At 40.3% G+C, this 22128-nt stretch overlaps 1 protein-coding gene across 3 annotated transcripts in view; it reads right to left on the reverse strand.

The window, feature by feature from the left end:
* The window catches only part of LOC127584560 (mast/stem cell growth factor receptor Kit-like), a 66339-nt gene extending 45575 nt beyond the window's left edge, over positions 1-20764 (reverse strand). Inside the window, exons 1-2 of one of the 3 annotated variants that reach the window (XM_052041336.1) lie at positions 20616-20764; positions 2922-3161 (exon numbers count right to left, since the gene is read on the reverse strand). In XM_052041336.1, the coding sequence (XP_051897296.1) occupies positions 2922-3161; positions 20616-20661 (286 nt within the window). In that variant the 5' untranslated portion in view covers positions 20662-20764. Of the gene's footprint in view, positions 1-2921; positions 3162-7600; positions 7756-20007; positions 20042-20615 lie in introns of those variants that run through there. The other 2 variants (XM_052041351.1, XM_052041343.1) reach the window with 2 other exon arrangements.
* Positions 20765-22128: the final 1364 nt, after the last annotated feature.

Consider the following 22128-nt stretch of genomic DNA (forward strand, 5'->3'; position numbering starts at 1 on the left):
CATTCTCGACCACAGTCAGGGGGAAGCCCTGGCTGGAAAAGAAGTTGGACATCTCGGATGTCCTGGAGTGGAAAGCCTCATCATGGGAGCAGATGCAGCAGAGGCAGAGAAATTGAGAAAAAGGGATAGCATCCTTGCAAGAGACAGAGTGGGAGGAGATGTAATCGAGGTAGCTGTGGGCATCAGTGGGTTTGTAGAAGATGTCAGTGGATAAGGAATCCCCTGAGATGGAGACGGAAAGATCAAGGAAGGAGAGAGAGGTGTCAGAGATAGTCCAAGTGAATTGGAGAGCTGGGTGAAAATTAGTGGCGAAATTTATGAAACTGTCAAGTTCCGCACGGGTACAAGAGGTGGCACCAATGCAGTCATCAATATAGCAGAGAAATAGTTGATGAAGGGGGCCAGAGTAGGCTTGAAACAGAGACTGTTCACTGTGGCCAATGAAGAGGCAGGCATAGCTGGGGCCCATGCTAGTGCCCATAGCTAGGGCCTTGGTCTGTAGAAAGTGAGAGGAATCGAAAGTGAAGTTGTTTAGGGTGAGGACAATTTCAGCCAGGCGGAGGAGAGTGTTAGTGGAAGGGGACTGGTTCTGTCTCTGGTCAAGAAAGAAGCGGAAGGCAGTGAGGCCATTATGATGGGGAATGGAGGTATATAGGGACTGGATGTCCATGGTGAAGATGACATTTTGTGTGCCGGAGAACTAAAGGCTATGGAAGAGCTGGAGAGTGTGTGATGTGTAACGGACATAGGCGGGAAGGGATTGGACCAGAGGGGACAGGATAGTGTCCAGGTACAAGGATACGGGCTCCGTGGGGCAAGAGCATGCGGAGACAATAGGTCTGCCAGGACAGTCATTCTTGTGGATTTTGGGGAGGAGATAGAAGCAGGCAGTCCTAGGTTGTGGGGCTATCATGTTGGTAGCTGTGGGTGGGAGATCTCTCGAGGTGATGAGGTCAGTGATGGTATAGGATAGTATGGATGTTAATTCTCTCATCCAACACCAAATGCCTGACCAACAGATATGAAGTATTTTCAGAGAATATGTACAATTGCATAAAGTAAGTCAAATTTCAAACAAAGGAACATCATTCAAACCTTTTATATGTAAGGAGAACTCCATAATCTAGAAATTAGATTAGAGATGAAATATTTATGCATGTTTTTATGTCCAAATTACACATAAAAAGCATTTTGCATGTGATTTGACATGTTTGCATCCATTCTGAAGTCCCGCCATTAGAAAAATGGAGCAGACAGATTCCTATCTCTGTTCACCCTAATACTAGTGTCATTTCCCCACCCCCCACTCCACTCCAACCCATATTTTATGCATGTAATAAACAGCCTGAATGTGCACGACTCACATATCTGGGTTACTGCTCATTCAGAGTGAAACAAGGAGTACATCACAAGAAAAATCAGGAACTGCACTTGGATTAAAGAGTTCTCACTGAGTAGTAGATTTTACTTTCATATAGCTCCCCCCATTGATTTACAAGTGCTGCTTGCTAGCAGTCAGGCAGCACTGACGTAGTTCGGAGCATCGGTGCACCAGATCTGCAATCACTGGGCTCAATGATTGGTGTGGTGGCAGTGTAATAACAACATGTGGCCTGATCCATAGTGTAGGAGCACTATCACCCAATACCTCAACTTTTCACCCTTACCCCACCCAATCTCCCCCATCCCTCTGTCGATGTCTCCTCCTTCCTGTTACTCATGATCTATCCCCCCACCCTGCCTCCCCCTCCATTTTCCCTCATCTCTACATGGCTTTCCCATGGGCAACACCAGACTGTGAGCTCAGGCAGCAGTCTGTGAATGCATGTGGAAATGAAATAAAAAAACATGATACCAATTTCTTAAAGCCAGGATGTCACAATTTATTTTTTTTTAAGTGGCTCACAACTTGAAGTTAAGGTAACATGACCTGCCTACTTAAATAAACTAAAACAATTTTAAAAATGTGAAATCAAGTAACTGTGCCTACAGGGCAAATCTTCTACTGGGAAATCTGCCCATGGAATGCATGCCAGGTTAATCCAGCAGGAAGAAATCACCAGCTGCATCAAAAGTAAGTAAAGATCTTTTGTGTGTGTGTGTGTGTGTGTGTGTGTGGCATTTAAACTCACATTTCACATCTGCAGCAGCCCAGGTCTCTGAATAGTAATTTAACCACTACGTTATTGGTAATGGGTAATTGGTAATTGAATTATTACTGTCACATGTACTGAGATATAATGAAAAACTTTGTTTTGCATGCCATCCAGACAGATCATTCCAAACATTAGTACGCTGAGGTAGTACAAAAGGAAAATAATGCAGAATGCAGAACATAGTGTTACAGTAACAGAGAAACTGCAGTGCAGGCAGTCACAGGGCAAGGAGCATGATGAGGTAGATTTATATGATAAAGATGAACTCTTGATATCTCAGAGGTCCGTTCAAGAGTCTGATAACTGTGGGATAGAAGCTGTCCTTGAGCCTGGTGGTACGTATTCTCAAGCTGTTAAGCACCTTATGCTGATGTTCTGCATCTTAGCTGTCTACATATTGAGCCATATCTAAAGAAATTGATAGATTTTGAGGCTTTCCAAAACTTTTCAACATTTTTAAGATAATTGTGACCATTTCTTTGATTGTCAGCACTCCATTAAATGTCACTTACCTACAATTTGCTCCCTTTACCTGGCCACATCAGGACCCAAATTTTCATATATAGACAAGCAATTTGACAATAGAACAAACAACGACAGCATTTCTCAGAAGAACTGGGATTAATGAACGTGTCCATCTGAGATTTGGACAAATTTGTCACCAACTACAGCTCATCCTCACTGGGAGATGGAAGTCTGCCCAACGAAGTCTGAAGCATGTCGTTTTTTAGCTTTCAGAAGTCACTAGAACAATAGAACAATTACCTTCCACAAACAAGTAAAGAGACCGGTTCTCAGAAGAAGTGGGATTAACACATGTGTATTGGCCAGTATGTCTTGGCTCTGCTGACTTGATGCTAACTCTATTGCGAACGATGTTCTTTTTTGCACTCGGTGGAGTTACCCATTGTACTTCATTCCAGTCTTTACATTCAAGATTAATCCGATCACCACTCTTCTTGATCAAAGGGTCATTTTTCTGATTAATCAAAGTGATAGTCACACCTGCACAAGAAACATAAGAATTATTTAACTTGCAGTGACAATTCAGTATTCTAACTTTCTTACTTATGAACAGAAAAAGTTACATTGATGGACAGATATAAAGGTACTGTATAGGTACACATTTATAGTAAAGTAACCCCTTTCCATAAAAGAATATGTTTGGATTTGACTTCACGTCCAATTCCCAGATATGTTTCTTATTATACTAAGCAATATATGGTTGGAACCGGCATTAAGCAAATTTTGCAGATAAATGTTTTCTTTTTCATGTAATATTTAGTTTTTACATTTCATTATGGGTGCCTTACCACAAGTTTTTTTTGGCATCATGATGCAGAGTTTAGGATCACTGCCTGCTTTTCCATTGGTTTATATAAACATAATACAATTCATTACAAAAGTTTTGTGCACAACAATTTCAAAGCCTGTTCTAGACTAAAACTTCATGTGGTTATTTTGTGCAACATGTAATTGGCAGCAAGATTAGAAATAGCTCAAGCTTAGCTACCATTCTATTCTGATTCCTGTGATGAAAGAGGGATGATTTTAAGTTGAGGTGGGAATCAAAGCGGTAAACTGTTCAACTTCCAAGTCTCTATTGTGCACCCTGACCTTCACGCCTGCCCAAAGGCAGCAGAATTGATGCCAATGCCAATGTATATCTGTCAAAATTGGTGTAATATCAGGCAGCTGCTCTGGCAGAAAAGGGCCTTAGCAAGATTAGTAAAGTCTGGGAGAGAAGCTGAAAGATGAATATAGGTTGGGAGATGGGGGTCTAAGTAGTCTGGTGCAGGGGAGGCTCAAGATGTCATGATGAAGGTAGAAGCAGCACACCTGATCTTCCCAGCCAAAGACACAGCAAAACGTTACAATAAAAAGGGCTTACCTTGGCCCAGATCCTTGTTGACACAAAAATCTGACAAAAACCAAGGGGGCTATGGTCAGGCCTATAGTTAATATGGCATGCATGGTGTTAGGGATTATTCTGGAGTTATGAAATTATGGATAGCAGATATTAATTAAAATGACAACCAGTCTTCAGGAAATAAAACCTGTTCACAATTTAACTTCAACTGACATGTTAAGGCAACAAGCAATCTGCTGGAGGAACTCAGCGGGTCGGGCAGCATCTGTGGAGTGAAAGAAATTGTCAACATTTCATTCGAAACCCTGCATCAGGCCTGAGAGTGGAGAGGCAAGATGACCAGCTTAGAGAGGAGTGGTGAGAAAGGAGTCCCGAGGCGACTGGTGGACTGAGGGGTCGAGGCGATTGGTGAACTGAGGAGAGGTGTAAAATGACAGGCAGGTTGTGCCAGACGGGGAGGTGAAGTATGAAGACGGGAGTCAGCTGCTGGAGTAAGATAAACAGGAATACAAAGCGCAACTAGAGCTGGATTGCAGTAAGTAAAGGAGGTGAGAATGGGAACCATTAGAGGAGAAGGGAGAGGTAAATGACAGTTGGAATCAGATTGGGGTTGGTGGAATGGAAACCTGTGTGTGAAGTGGGTGGATGGAGCCAGGAGGGGGAAGGGAATGAAGATGGGTGAAGGGGAGCTGAGGGGAGGGTGGGGCAGGTGACAAAAAAAGGGGAGGACCGGAGGATCAAAAGTTGAGGGGAAGGAAGGGGTGTTAGAGAGGGAAAAAAGGAAAAGGGAGGTCACCTAAAATTGGAAAAGTCAATATTCATGCCATTGGGTTGGAGGCTACTCAGGCGGAATATAAGGTGTTGCTCCTCCTGTTTACGTTGGGCTTCATCCTGGCAGTAGAGAAGACCAAGGATGGTCAGGTCAGTGTGGGAATGAGAAGGGTAGTTGAAGTGATCTGCAACTGGGAGCTCGGGAGGTCCATTGCGGACTGAACGTAGGTGTTCTGCAAAACGGTCGCCCAGTCTGCAATTGGTCTCGCTGATGTAGAGGAGGCCACATGGGGAGCACTGAATGCAGTAGACGAGGTTGGAGGAGATGCATGTGAACCTTTGCCTCACCTGGAAGGACTGTTTAGGTCCCTGCATGGTGGTGAGGGCGGAGGTATGAGGACAAGTGTAACATCTACTGCGAGAGCAGGGGAAAGTGTCAGGGGTCAGGGAGGGGTGGGTGTGGAGGGATGAGTGATCCAGGGAGTCACGAAGGGAGTGGTCCATGCAGAAGGCAGAAAGGGGTGGGGAGGGGAAGATGTTGCTGGCGGTGGGATCTCGTTGGAGCTGGCGGAAATGACGAAGGATGATATGCTGGATGTGGAGGCTCACCGGGTAAAAGGGAAGGACCAGGGAAACTCTACCTGTGTTCTGTCTGGGAGGAGGCGGGGTGGGAGCAGGAGTACGAGAAACACAGGAGCTGCAAGATCGGGCTTCATCAACCACAGCAGAAGGGAAGCCACGCTCCCTGAAAAAGGAGCAAGTTTAAGATGTTCTGGAAGAGAGAGCCTCATCTTGAGAGCAGATGCGGCAGAGACGGAGTAACTGGGAGAAAGGAGAGGCGGTTACGTTAAGGCTATTGAAACCAATCATTGGGCGTGGGACATTCTGATTGTGTACCTTTGAAACTACACAGGGGAAGACAGTATATGAATGTTCATGCTAATTAGTGGTCATTGAAAACTTCAGGATGAGATCAGGAAGGCATTAAGTGGCCATCTCCTGGATTAACGCATTGTTAAAGGTGTATCGCTGCCAGTTAATGCACAGTTCAGGACAGGTCTGTTTTGTTACTTAATATTCTACTGGTTGTATATTCAAGGAGCCATCCCTCAATACTGTAACAAAAGAGGTATATTTTGGGTGTCTGGAGCTTTTGCACCAGCCACCATTCTTGAATATTCAAACAGGTTCTGCTAGTTGGGATGTACTCCCATTGTAAATATGTAATTCCGCAAAGTTACTTGTCTATATTCAAAATGTTAAAGCTAAGTAGGTAACTATAGCCATTGAAACTGTATTTAATCATTTATTGTTGTCTTTGCGTTTAAAAACTATAAAACATTATGTCGGGAGAGGAGAACTAGATTCTCTCCAGAAGATCTGCTGTGTTGAATAAAGACTTTTATATCTCCCAGTTACAGCTTCTGTGTGGCTCAGTTCAGTCAGCCACAACACATGGCCCAGTAATGTCATTGCAATTCAACAACATCATTAATGAATTCACTCTCCTCTGTGGTGAAGATAAGGTGTGAAAACAGTGGGACATGGGATTGCAAGGTTAACCTCCAACCACCTTACCTCTGCCCCACCATTCACACCATTCCTTCCAAATGAGTGTAGGGACAAGGTTAAAAATTGTCTGCTTAATTCAAGAGGAGCATTTACTTGCCCAGTTGTGGAGTGATGAATATTATAGACTTTTATGCGGGTTTTGATTTCTATTTTAACAAAGGATGTACATGACACCTATGACAGAAACATTAAAATAAGATTTTATTTGGTCTTTTCCCATGGCTCTTTCAAATGATTAGACAAACCCATGCAGGCATTCAACCCAACAGAGCTTTAATGGATCTGAGTTCAAAGTTAAACCAATCTGTCAGTCAATAATCCTCTACCAATAAACACCCCTGTTTTCCCAGCTTGGTGAAGTACCTTCGAGCAACATAATACTCTACCCAAAAAATGTCTATTGCTAAAGTGCATGTCTCGAGGGCCTACGTCTAGACTAATGCTTTGAAAAGACTGCTGGATGGATTTCCCATTGTGAAATTTGCACTTATCAGAGCAAAAATACTGATAGCAGGGACACAATCAAAGATCCAACATTGATGTTTAAAGACCCAGCCAGATAAAATTCTCTGTATCAGGAGTCTATTTCCAAAGAATTTGTTTCCAGGGCCTAAATCATGCAAACTTTTACTAGGATTAATATAATTTCAACTTGAATGAATATTTACACTTCTGACAACTGGGATTCATCTGAATTCTTTCTAAAACTGTGGGTGGATAACATAATACTGAAGAGGGCTGATAGTGAATCAGCACGTCATTTTAGAACACATGAACGTAAGAAATAAAGGCAGGAGGAGGCCATTCAGCTCCTGATCTTTTACCTCAGTGCCACATTCCTGTTGTGATCCCATATTGCTTGATTCCCTTACAATTTAGCCAATTGAAATCAACAGAAAAAAAATGATTGCCACATAAAACTGTCTGCCAATTCTCTCTTATGTTTTGTATTTTCAGTGAAATCATGTTTACCCCTAAATATTCCTTCAGAGCAATAACTGCTGCTTATATCAGTGTACAGTACTGCAGCCACAGTATTTATACTTAAAGTTGCTTGGCAAACATGTTGCATGCGATCTCAGTTCTGGAATTTCAGACCCAGTGGGCCTGAACGACCAACCCGATGACCGGAAGTTACTGCTTTAACTACAAATATTTACCCACATAACTTTGTTTCTGGTCAGAAGGTGGACAGACCGCAGAGTCGCTCACCAATCTCTAAACCACCTACCGCTGACTACCCAGTTGCCAGTGACAGATTTCTTGCAACATCGCAGTGTGTGTAGAATCTCCCATTCTTTCGATCAGTGGGTGGCTCTTCTACCAGAGATCCAGGATCCACCAAGATTTTTCAGGGCACCTGGACTACTGAATGGTGAGCCCCTTAAAAACAACAACCTCTTCCAGTACTTTTCTCTGTAGTTGTGTAGACAGGGAAATTCAGAGGTAAGTTAGTACTAAGGTATCTCAAGCCTTACAGTATACTTGGAGCAGAAAGTGCAGAGAGCCATGGATTGCAGTTGATAGCAGCAAGCACGGAGCAGAGAATAATCCAAGCCATAACACTCCACATACTGACAGAGAGCCCAGGAGAGATCCTGGAACATGGGGATAGTTTCCACAGTGAAATAAGAACTGGTAACGTTGACAGAGGTTTCTCAATTACTCAGGTCAGTCTTTGCCACAGTCACACCCACTTTCAGACTTTAACCCATTACCTGTTGCAAGATGTGAGGATCTGAGTCCCTCTCTGTGCAAAATAAATGCTTTGCTCAGATTGAAAGACTGGGGCCCCAGCAACAGTTGCATTGATGTTCTGGCTGATTTTACCTGGAATTAGAATTCGTAAACAAAAAGCATTGTTTCTTAGAGGAGTTTGCAGCTTCTGGCAATTCAGCAGTTTGGATCAGAAGTTACTGCTTTAACTACAGGTATCTACCCACATAACTTTCTTTCTGGTCAGAAGGTGGGCAGACCACAGAGTCGCTCACTAATCTCCAGACCACCTACTGCTGACTACCCAGTTGCCGGTTCCTTGTAATTGTAGACACTTGTGAGTAGCCATGACTGGTGATTTTCTCTGTGTTGACTTTCATCATCAGTTTATTAGCATTGTGGTGATGGCATAAGGTTTCTTAATCTCTTTAATATTATCCCTTCCCTGTATAGATATTGTTCTGATATCAAGATCCTTCAATTAAAATGAATCCCACATTCATTGTTAATAAATAAAAGTGAATTGGACATCAGCAACATAGAATGAAAAATGGTGACTTGGTATTCAAACGTCATTAATCCATAAATAAATTGAAATCCAACTTATCATGAACCTGAATGTAAGTACTTAGTTTTCTGGAGAAAGGTTTTATATAAGTGCTTCCAAAACTCCAAAGGTGAACCCTAAACTATTTGTTTGACACCTTCACTGTCCTCAATTCATTTTAGTCTATAATGTATCCCTGAGACTGGTATCACTGGTATTATTGCATTTGTTAAAGACAATGAGTATGATGTTGGCTTACTGTGCGAAATTAGATTATGAATGATATCCAACAAAATAAAATTTAATGTTCTTTCCCAAAAAATAGAAAGCATTTATGGAGATTATTTTAAGAAATGTAATGCAAGTAACAATGGTTGCAAGTCCATCACTAGTCATGGTTATGGTGGAAGCTATCTGAAATGGCAATTCTGCATTATTAAAGCAGAATGGTTCAAATGAGCATTTTCTTAGGTCAACACTAAATACACTATGCATCAATGTTTGCTATACTTATCTCCAAAGCCTTTAATCCTGCTACTATAGATATTCTGGCAGGATTCATTTGCAAAGCATCACAATTTTGTTAATTTGATTAATTTGAAATAATCTGATTGCCAAATGTGACTGGATACTTTGTGCACTATTTACTGATCAAGAAAATCTGTTCTGTATTTTCATGTGTATGACCCTTGTAAGCGTGGTGGCTGCAGGCACAGGCAACAGCTGCTACACACATTTTGATGTGAATTGTACAAAGCTCATTTGTACATCTAAGGCAGGTATCAAAAATGTTACTTGAAGCCATCTCTTGTCTGCTTATCTTTTGGTAGGTAGGACTGTTTTAGAATTTTGCTTGGTATTTGCACAAAGCCACCTCTTATCATTCACTTCACATTCCTGACATTTAATGTTATTCCATTCTCCTACCACTGCCCGTTTGAATCCCAGCCCAAATGTGTCTCCAAACCGCTCCCTGTCCCCACCACCCTACCACCAATCCCTGTTGCGCCTGTTTAAAGCAACAAAACTGGATATGATGAAAATATGAAATAAAAACAGAAAATGCTGGGATACTCAGCAGGTCAGGCAGCACCTGTGGAGAGAGGGAAAAAGAGTTAACATTTCAGGTCAATGACCTTTCATCAGAACTGGGTAAAGTATGTTTTAAGGTGCAGTGAAGGGAAAATGGCAAAGAGAACAGAAGGTTATTTTCTCACTATTTCTGATGAAAGGTCATTGATCTGAACCATTAACCCTCTCTCCTCAGATGCTGTCTGACCTTCAGAATATCCCCTGCATTTTCTACTTAGTATTTCATTTTTTCCTTCAGTTATGTTGAATTCACTGCCACTTGCCTTTCAGGAATGCATACCTTGAAGAAGCTCGGCTTCTCTCTCCAACAGAAACTCCCTTTGTTTTTCACCTTGCTCACCAAAATGATTTGTGTTTTCATACTTGTCTTTGATAAGTTATTGCGTTATACTCACATTCACAGTTGAATATCTCTCCTGAGCAAATTTATCTTACATGGATTCCAACTGAAATTCCACCTTCTTATCTTGGATCCATCTGTATTTACAGGCAGGTTTAAGCTACTCAGCATTTCTTGATTCACGCTTCTCATTGCATCATGAGAACCATGCTTAATGCCATGTGTTGGCACATGCATGCTCTTAACTCCTCTCTGCAACAGCACAATATATCTTATATATTTTGTAGTTCCTGCAATTGCTTTCCTTCTCTCTTCTATCCTCATTCATCTCCCTTCTATTTACACTTCTTGCAACAGATCAGTTATGATTGACAGCCTTCACCACCCTCTCTCAGTAGGCACCAACAGCTTTTATGTCACTTGGACTCCATTTTATCATAGGTATTGCCTTAGTTTTCTCCAAACCTTCCTCTTCCCTACAAATTAAGACACATCTGTTTTTTCTCTTTTCCCGTTTCTGACAAAAGCTCTTCATCCTGAAACTCTGTTTTTCTCTCTCCACAGATGCTGCCAGACCTGCTGAGTATTTCCAGCAGTTTTGCTCCCTGATGTCCCTTCCCCAATGTTGCCCCTTTACTTGTTTCCCCTTGACTCTGAAGCCCATCCTTCCTCCATCATGATCTACGACCTACCTGATCTTTGTGCAGGTTTGCATTACTGTCAAACACAATGTCCTAGGCACATGTGATGAAAATGTTGGATCTCTCTCAAACCTGCCCCTTGTCTCATAGGTGTATCTTGCAAGACGCTCAAGAGTGCATAGTTCCTGCAGCTACATGACTCTAAACATCCTGCCAGCTTTGCTGTTGTGGTCAATTTGTGAGGCAGAGTGGGCCCTCAGCTTCTTGTCATCATTGAAGAATATTTAAGTAGTTCAAAAAGTTTTAAAAATTGAGAAAAAAAATTAAAAATAATACATCCATTTATAATAATATTATACTTACATAAATCAATTACAATAAGATAAAACTTCTTAATGAAGAACAATGGATGGACTGGTGCTGGATGTGGCAGCTGTGGCTGGTGTAAAGCTAAAAGATCAAATACAAAGTTAATCTTGCCCTAAAATTCAGAACCTGTTTTATTGTGGGAATACCTTCACCTGAAGTACAGCAGCAGTTTAATAAGGCAACTCACCACTACCTTCTCAGGGCAATTATGGATGGGCAATAAAAGCCAACTTTGTCAACAAGACCCAGATCTTGAAAAATGAGTGTTTTTTAAAAAATATGCTGTGAGCTATTGTCAGTTGAAGTAATTTACAAAGGCACACCTTTTGTTATCTATTAGCAACAACTCCATCTACGTTTTATCTGGCCACTTTGGAACAGCTTTTTGATACTGTTCATGAAAACATAGTATAATTATGGTTTAATTCTTAACCTTGGAAGCCCAGTTTTCCATATGTTTACTATGTGCCACGGTCGTATCTTATCCACAACCCAAACAAACATTCTTACTGCATTCTTACTTTCTTTTTTATTTTGCTTACCCAAGTCTCTGGGTGCGATAATCAATTTCATAAAGTTTTATATAATGAGCTAAAAGCATTTTAGTCCTAATTTTTAATGATGGCAAAAGTGGGAATTGAGCTGATCCACTCTAAGAATGAGTAGTGCTGAATTTTCTGAAAGGGCCTCTTCTACTTTGAAATAACTACTACAAAATGAACAGTTTTGCCGGTAGTATTTCTGGCTTTGAATGGAAAATCTGATAAGATAAAATCTGATAAGATAAAATCTGCAACTTATCATTAAACATGAAATTGTACTGGTTTTAAAAAAGAACTTGACCAATTTATCACACTGGTACAACGAAGATATCTGGCAACTCCGATTATTTTGATGCTGAAGGGTTGGGATGGTTGTTACATGAGATGTACAAGACAATACTTTCTACTTGGGCTAAAGACCGTTTTTCAAGCAAAGCACGTGTACAAGCTGCATTGAGAGTGGTTATGAATTAAGTCATTACAATCATCCAATTGACAAAGTGTATTGCTAGTGTTGGGAAGAAGTTGAAGGTCTGAAGCTGATCCTGAAAGTCTGAAATAATAACAGAAAATGCTGACAAGGCTTAGTTATTGAGATGAAACATAACCCATGTTTCTCTCTTTACATATGCAGTTGATTTATTGACCATTTGGAGTACTGTGCATAGCCATTGTACCCATCTTGCCTAAGCAATAACACATATTATTTTTAAGTGGAGCAGCAAAGAGAAACAAGAAGCAGGTGCTCATGTATTCAGGCTGACCTTTGATATTGATGGAGTTCTCAATGGGGTCAGCAACTATGGATGCAGAAAGGAACTCTGTATGGGTATGTCTCACTCAGTTAGACTTTTTTCATTATTGCTGCTCTGTGGCACAGAGATTATGACTCTCCTGAGTAAAGACCATTGATGTGCAGAATGTTGTTTCTGTGATTAGATATATAAATATCTAGAAATAGGACTCACTGTTGAAAAGGGGTTACCCATTTAAGACAGAGATGAGGACTGCGTTTTTCCCCTCAGTGAGTTGCAAGCCTTTGGAACACTTCTTCAAAAGGGGCATGGGAGCAAAGTGAATATATTTGTAAATAGATTCTTGAAAAACAACCAAGGGTAGGTGGATATGTGGAGTTGAAGTTACACTCTGTGACCAGCTATGATCTTACTGAATATCGGGCAGGCTTAAGACACCAAGTGGCCTGCTCCTTCTCCTAACTCATATGTTCATAATTCAGCTCTCCAAAACCCACAGATGCCATTCCACAGCTGTATTAAATCACAAAACAAAGTAACTAGATGATAAATATTTGCAATAAGAAAATAGATCCCTTCCATTAGCATGTTTATGATAATGAGACTAGCCAGTAGAATGTGTTATTGCATATAGTCAAAGAGATTGGCAAACATTGCATTGTAAGATTTGTAGGGATAATTAATTCATGGGTTCCATTTTGATGCTACCTATGATCCATGGCTCATTATTGTCAGGTGTATTATTCATCAGGTCAAATAAATAGTACTTTTCTTCATACATTTGATATATGCATAAGTGTATACATAAGGCACGTGAAAGGCTGATTCAACCAAAGGACAACTGGATCACATATGATCATAACAAACAGTATAGAAAAAGGTTTAGTTAGGTTACTATTTCCAAGTCCTACAGGCATGGACCCAATTCAACACCAGAGTAAAGTACTGAGATAAACCTGACTGAAACCTGAAATATCTAAACGATAATCTAACAGCTGTTATTGCCAATGATGCACCCAATCTTAGCTGACAATTTAAAAAAGATAATAATTTGCTGGTAGTTCAACAAGCAAATACAACAAAGCTTGTTTGTAATTGAACAGAAACATTCAGCTGTAGGCCACAGATTTAATCTCATGAGTCATTGAATTAAATTCCAAAATAAACTGCTGCATGGAGCCAACTGTTCTGCAATACTATTCCACTTTTTATCTCATCAAAAAAATACAATCATCTCACTTTGTTTTCTTATGTAAGATCTAAGACCTGGTACCAGTCTAACTATTTTTGTTTTGGTTGAAATACTAATTCTACTCCTCAATGCTACCATGGAAGGTTTATTCCAAATTTCACTTTGGAAAAATCCACAATTTAACATTCCTGATAGATACACTCTGATTAGTCACACTAATACAAAACTAATAATCTTATCTACTTCTGGAAAATTGTAAGTACAACACAGATTCACTGGGATTCTATCTTGTTTGAAGAAGTAGTGATAAAAAGAAGTAGAATTGCTTTTCTCCTTTCATTAAAGCAATCTTGTTCTCAACAAACTATCACAATGGTGGTTATAAAAAGAAAATATTGGAACAGGATATCTAGAAGCTGACTATTCTACGCAGCTGAAGGATGAAGAATGAAGAATAAAATACCATGAATACAAGATTGATAAAGGATGTTTAAAAATAAAGGGAAGAAAATCTCTATCACACAGAGTTATAAAACTGTGGAATTTGTTTCCATGATTAGGAGCCAAGTCAAAAGTTGCATCAACTTTCAAGATTAGATGTGTGGAAAAAGGGAAAATAATTAAAGAGACATTGGCAAATGTAATTACAGCTATCCGGTCTTATTAAACATACCTGTGAACCGACTGAATGGAACAGTCTGTTTACACATGGTATCTTTGTATGTGCTTCTATAAAGTTTCCTTCTAATTAACTCTGAAACTAAAACCGTGGAAAGTCATTCAAAAACTCATTTAAAGCATCTGCACAGAATCATTGCATATTATGATGTTGGTAGTTCAACATGAACATAACTGTCAATACACTAAAAGGTTGGGTAAGAGGCTGTACCTCCTGCACATGGCACTGGTGAGGTAGTTCACATATAATTCATGTTGAAATTTAAAATAGGATATCCCATAACAAGAATGTGTTGGAGCATTGCAATGCACAGAAAATCAACTCAGATCTGATATTTGTTTAGGAATAAGCCAGAAAATTAAAATAGATGAGGTGTGTTGTGAAGGATGTTTCTTAACCTCACATAATTATAATTTATTTCTGCTCAGAAATTTAACAATGTCCTTGATTTCCCTTCACTTCCCTCAATCTTGCTGATAACAGAAAACATTTTGGTATGAAAATGGCTATTTCTTAGCACAACTCTCTTTCACCTCTCTGTTACTCTAAATTTATACCTCGCATTAGTAAACAATTTCCCACACTGTCTTTGGATTACCTACAGAGAAACAACTCCATGTGTGCACCCAGGAGGAGACGCTTCAACATCACTACTGGTTCAACACAACTCTGTTCAACACCTCTGCAGCAGAATACTCAGAAATTATGTGCAATTTCTGCCAAGTACAGGAATTATTTAATACTTTATGCATTAATTGACTTCCGCTTGAAAAAAGCTTTTCACTCAAGAGAGCTGTCATTGAATCCAAATGCACGTCAGAAAGTTACATACTTGTGGCATGCAAAGTACCTTCCCAAATGGAAGCATTTGTCCAGTTTTTATTGAAATTATATTATGTATGCGTTCATCTTCCATCGACACAGACACCAAATTCTTGAAAGGCAGAAAGTACCATTGATCAGCCAGGGATTATATACAAGTCCTCCAGATAAACCTGTCCTTCTGATAAATCCAAGGCTTTGATAAAACTATTGTTTCAATAAGTGAAATCCAGTACTTCAATCTGACAATATTTATTGAACATTCCCTTCACATTTTTGCTGGTCATAAAATGTTCTATCTTTCCATGGCCACCTTTGTGTGCCTAGTCTGTCTGTCTGACACTAAGACATGAATGAGCCAGAATTTCTTACATCAGACATTAAGATAATTGAGGCCAGAATTTATCAGTCACCATTAAAACCAATATTCCACTTGCTCCCTAGGTTAAGGGTGAATGTTCAAGAACTGTGAATCTTCAAACATGCTCCATATATCCAATTGGATTTGTTTACTTCTAACTTCAACCCTATCTTGTTCATAAGCAATCTCTATCTTAACCCTTGCCTGTGATTTCAAAACCTCTAGATTCCTCCTCTCCAATTCTCTCTTTACTTTTCCACCCCTAAAATACTCTAAAGTTCTGTCACCAATATCCTTGTCTGCATTAAGTTCTGTTTGTCAATTTTCCCTTGCCCAGCTGGTCTACAGTAGCTCCTGGTTACCTAGTAAAACAAACTTGAACCTACTCATCCTGCCTTCATGGATTCCAATGCTACATCTTTTTGCTGCTTTCCTGATCTTCTAAATCTAGGCACATGCTTGGTAAAGACAGGCAGAATATTTTCTGTATTACTTCTGCTACATTAGGAATATACGCTATAGCTCATAAAGACACAAAGCATGGTAGCAGGCCCAGTGGGACCATGCTAACCATCATGAATTCATTTACATCAATCCTACACTATTCTTCCGACACAGCAATCAACTGCCCCAGAATCTACCACTCACCTACATGAGGAGCAATTTGCAGTGGCCAACTAACCTACCAACCTGTACAGTTTCAGATGTGGGAGGAATCGCAGCACTCAGAGGAAACCCACACAGTCACAGGGAGAACATGCAAACTCCACACAGACAGCACTGGGGGTCGGGATTAAACTAGAGTTATTGGGGCTGCGAGGCTGCAGTTCTAATAGCTGCAGCACTGTGCCAGCCGAAGTAATATTAATAAAATTATTTATGGGGAATGAAGTTGACCCAGGCAATCCTGGATACAAAAGTTGAGTTAGAGTTAGAGAGGAACTAAGTTAAAGATGCTTATTCAAGGAACTTCTTCTAAGTGTCCACCCAGAAAGAGCATTTGTGGCCTTGGATTTTTTCTCCTCAAAAATGAACATATCTGTGACCATGGAACTAAACACCAGTTGACTGGACTTTTTAACGGGGACAGGGAGAATGTGTGATTTTTACAAAAGTAGATGTTAATGATGAAAAATGGCAGAAATTTCATGCAGAAAAAGACCAATCACCCAAGGTATGTTCCCATCAAGTTTGCTCCCCTGCAGGACCTATCCCCCATAATATACTTCTCTTTTTTTTCCTATTCATTAAAGATTTTCTCGTTTGTCTGTTTGTCTGATTTTTGGCAAATATTTTTATTAATTTTCTTTCAATGGTCATTCTGATAAGTATTTCACATTCTAAAACTTCTCATTGAAAGAATATCTTCAAATATTCACTCTTCTATTTCCATTTCCACTCCTAAATTTATGTCTATATGTTGCCATTTGTTTGGCAAGTGGAAAAAAATCTGTGACTATTTAACTTTTATAATTTTGAACTGCTGTACAAGGTTCCCCTTTAACTAACTCTGTGACATGAAGTATTTTTCCGTCTCTCGACAGAGATCAGAAACTAGGCTTATATTCCATCGATGTCACTGAACTGGAGTCCAAAGACGAAAAGTTTTTACCCACAGTATCCAACACAACAAACTATTGTGGTTGCTCTAAATCAAGAGTGAAAACAGAAAGTGCTAGTAAACATTGTTAACAACAAGGCAGCATTCTTGATCTCTGGCAGCATTTGCCTTAGAGTGCATCAAGAAGTGCCAGTAAAACTAAACTCAGTTGGAATCGGAGGAAAGTTTGTACTGAATGGACTGTAACACAGTCTAAAAAATAGATAGTTTGAAAGGTGGTTTGGTTGGAGAGTGAATGTTTCAGTCCCAAGAGATCTTTCTGAAAGATTTTCGGGGCAGCAATCTAGCCTACACCATCTACAGCTGGTTCATGTATGGAAATCTCTCCATCACATGCGGGAAAGGTGTGTCAAAGACCTGAAATGCTGATTTTATTTTGCTCTCCACAGATGATGTGTGAATTGCTGAGTATCCCCAGCATTTTCTGCTTTTATTTTAGGTTTAGGGATGTTTTGTAAGGATTTCACGGTGTTCATCTTCATTTGTGACAATTCAGAGCATGACACATGGAACAACACCTGAACAACATTCAGGCATGGGTTGACATGTAACACTTTGTGCTGTACAAGCACCAGACAATTATCACCTCCAACATAAGAAAGCCTAAGCACCTGTCTTGGCACTCACTGTCACAACCATCACCAGATCGCCCATCAGCAACATCCTGGCGGAAGAGTGGGAAGAAGTCCTTGTTGATCAGGAAAATACTGTTGCAACAAGGACCAGCCAGAGGAAGGTAGTCAGTGGCAAGTGTCTCACTTTCCAATTCCCCAAAGCTGTTCTACCATCCAAAAAGCATAAGCTCAGCATGTAGTAGAAAACTCTGCATAACTACAGGTTCAATAACACTCAAGAACTTCAACACTATCCAGTACAAAACAATCCACTTGACTGACTTCTTTTCCACTATCTTAAATATTCTTTCCTTCCTTCACCGGGCCTCAGTGGCAGTAGTGTGTGCTGTCTATAAAATGCATGCTAACAATTCACCCAGACTTCTTCAACAGACCTTCCCAATCCACTATTTCTACTGGTCAAAAGGACAAGGATGTGCAGGCACATGGAACCACCACTAAAGGTAAACTTCCGTCCAAGTCATACAACACATTAACTTGGAAATATATTATAATTCTTTCATTCATCATTTAGTCAACCTCCTTGAACACCACTCCAATAGCATAATGGGATTACATGGACTGAATCAGTTCACGAGGACAGTTCACCTTAGTAAATGCAAATAGGGATGGGTAATAAATACTGGTCTCACCAACATATACCACAGAAGAATAAAAGAACAGCTTCTTTGAACTGAAAAATAACAACCTCTATTTATATCAACCTACTATAATTAAATATTTCAAGTTGTTTGACAAAAGTATTATCAAGTACCAACCATGCCATGTTATTTCAAGAGTGATGACTAAATATTTGTCAGAAAGATACACCTTCAGGAGCATCCTACAAGGGGTGAGAGATGGAGAGGGGGATAGAAGTCGAGAAAGGGAATTCGAGACATTAGGACAAATGCACCTGAAAGAATCACTGCCAGTGGTGGGCAGATTAAAGTCGGGAGTTTGCAAGTGTTTCATCAATCTGAGATGTTAATTTTGTCTCTCACATTCTTAACATGAATATATTTTTGTCTACTTATTCCTATTCAGCTGAAAACATCGAAAGATTATAAATTAAATATAAGTGAACCATCACAATAGAAAGTGCCATCACTTACAATGTAACGATCTATAATAATAGCTCACCAAAGCATTGTATAGACAAATTCAAAGTGAAGCTCGACAAATATGTGGAAAGGGACCAGAATCAGTCTCAAATTTATTATCACTGACATATATGACATAAAATTTGTTGTTTTGTGGCAGCAGTACAAATAAATAAATAGTGCAGAAAAACAGAACAATAAGGTAGTGCTCATGGGTTCATGGACCATTCAGAAATCTGATGGCGGAGGAGAAGAAGCTGTTTCTGAATCATTGAGTATGGGTCCTCAGGCTCCTGTACCTCCTCCCCGATGAGGTAAGGAGAAGGTGGCATGTCCCAGATGGTGAGCATCCTTTGATGTAGTTTGAAGAATTGGGGATGGCTCAGAATGAGAACTTTGGAACTAGGAGCAAGGATGGGCTGTTGGGGCCCTATTCTTGTTTTGCTGATCAACAATATCAGGGCTGATGTGTCACTGTGCCACTCTCTGTACCATATCCCTTAAGTCCCTTAATAAGCTAAAAACATAAGAAGTCAATAGAAGATAACCGCCAAGTCTGCTGTAAGGTCATTGACCTGAAACGCTAATTATGTTTCTCTCTCCACAGAGGCTGCCCGATTTGCTGAGTATTTCTTTGTTCAGTTTTTATTTCGCATTTCCAGCAACCACGGTATTTTGTAAACACCGCTGGAAATAAATGGACGGAATCTGTGCTTTATTTTCTATATCATTCAAAGTTATTTACCTAAACCTGAGCTGGCATCAGTGAAACCTCGGCTATGACGGAGCCTTGTGGTTAGAGGTTCCCCTAAATCGTTGGCGTCGGTACAGGCAAAACTAGCGCCTCCAGCCTATAAATTATGACGGCGCGATCTTCAAAGGCAATCTCATCCTCCTACTACGATTGATGACCATGAAGATAAAACGCTTGCAATCTCAATGAATAGTCTAAAGGAATTTACCGTTCAAACTAAAAGCAGACACACGTGCTTCCAAAGGGTTAACCCACTAACCCAAAACCTTCCAACTGAGCCGGCAAGAACGGCGCTGAGAACAAAATTCTCCTTTATAATCCCGAACGACAGCAAATTTTGAACGGATAAAACCTATTACTGCAATAAACTCCGCTGCCTCTGCGTGTTAGTCGCATCCGTTTTCCAAATCATTCATTCTACGTTTATTTTCACCTCGGATGCTTTCCCTTCATTTCCAAAGCTAGTTCGTTTCAGATGGAAATAACATACCTGCCGCACCAGACTAACCGGAGTTAGATTCGAAGAGCACCCCGCCCTGTTTGTATGGGCGGTTTCATGAAAAGAAAATATGCAAGGAAGCAGAGGATCTCCAATAATATACAACATTCTTTTTTGTAAAGAAAGGCCAAAATGCTGAGGCTTACGAGACGCATTCAGGACAAAGCCACGGCGAAGAGCGAATGGTGTCACGAATCCAAGTGAGAAGCAGAGATGAAAATACAGAGATACAGCGTGAGGCAATCAGAAATAATCAGAGATGGTCTGGGACAGGAGCTGACTGAAGGTATTTCTGAAATAAAATAGTCCTATGTTTCTTACTGCTCTGTGTTATCTAAAAGTAAATAACAAATCTCATCCAAATGTTTAATTCTTAACTTTTCAAACTCTGAAGCAACAATCCCCAGCGGACTGTGATCCACAGGTGGAGGCTGCTCCTCTGGACACTGGTTACTTTATTTAACTTTTACAGTTCGACTACATTTAAAGTGTACCAAATCACTCTCACTGACAACCAACGCAAAACCGTGCTTTTCAGTGGGAACACCACACACAGACACACCAATATTCCAAAAGTAAAGAAACGGTCGTTCCCTTGCCTTGATGAACAATCAGCGTGAGCAGCAGAGCAGGAGCCCAGCGCATGATGGCAGGAGCGTAGTGAGTGTTTATTCGATTGAATCACCTGCCGGAGTTAAACTCTTAGCGCTGAACTTGCATGTCCCAGCCTCACACGGCTCTAATCCGCTCCGTCCTCTTCCCACCAGTTTTACAGAATGACGGCTCTGACGCGTTTCCCCTTTTCTCCCGAAGATTGGTTTGCCCTCGCATTATACTATTGCTTTTGTTGTTGTGGGTGTATTTGAATAACCGCCACTCGCAAAGCAAATGCCTTGTTTTGAAGGTGGATTTTTAAATAAACTAATCGGTGAATTACATCCGCTGTTGAATATGTTAATAAAAGGAAAACGATGAAAATATAAAGCATCAGTCAGCATCTGTATAAAGCTGAAACATAGTTTCAACCAGTCTTCACTTTGCGTATCAGTATGTTTGTATAAGTTGCTGATTGTACTTCTGATTTCCAACATTTTGGCACGTTGTTTTTTATTAGCTTAATTTTGTCCAACGGGTCATATCGGGATATTCGGATGTCTGGTGTGCAGCCGACATTGCACTTCAAAACGTTTGGACAGTTGCCCTACGATTATTTTGATTAGGGAAGGAAATGGGTATCCCTTACATATTGTCAAAGACGGCTGGAATTGATGCTTAGAAGTGATGATGTGCAGTAGCCATACAGGGGAAAAAAAGACAAATTTTTCAACAACCCTTCAAGAAAATGCAGAGGGAATGTTCCACGTGCATAAACGCAACAGTTAAAACTTGCCCTTTGTATTTAACAATCAAAGAACATGTGTGTTTCTCAACCCACTCCTCCGGTTCTAACCTTTGATTATATCTGCTATGTAATAAACACCGGCAGTCAACACGCCAACAGTGTTGATCCATAGTGATCTAGCGTTGAAGCATACATCGGGGGAAGTCATGATCAAATTACTTAGTGCTCCATGTGATCACACCTGCATCTCCAATGTTGGCCACTGGAAAAATAGTCATTTAAACATTGGAGACGATGCAAAGCGCGCGCCCTAGTGTTAACGTTCCCAACCGTGGCCAAACACTGGAGAAACTGGAGAAACCTAAACGTCGACTGTTTACTTCCCTCCACGGATGCTGCCTGACCTGCTGAGTTCCTCCAGTATTGTGTGTGTGTTGCTGGAGAATAGGTTCGGTCTGGAAAACGTCTGCTGGGATCGCAATGGTCGGTGAACCCGCGCCCATTGTATCGCTACGTGTGCACACAAAATGTGTATTTTCATTCCATCTTCCTGAGTTTAGCATCCCTGCCGCGCTAACCACACTGTTTATTGGCTTCGTGCCTACCCACTGAAGCCAACTGCACAAGAGTGAAAACTAAGAATGAAAATTGCAGATGCTGGAAATCTACAATAAAAACAGACAATAAACAGGTTAAGGTGAATGTTCATTGTCTATTTTTATTTTAGATTTCCAACAACTGTGGAAAGAGAAACAGAGTTAATATTTCAG

Source organism: Pristis pectinata, chromosome 2, assembly GCF_009764475.1.
Source record: "Pristis pectinata isolate sPriPec2 chromosome 2, sPriPec2.1.pri, whole genome shotgun sequence".
Taxonomy (NCBI): domain Eukaryota; kingdom Metazoa; phylum Chordata; class Chondrichthyes; order Rhinopristiformes; family Pristidae; genus Pristis; species Pristis pectinata.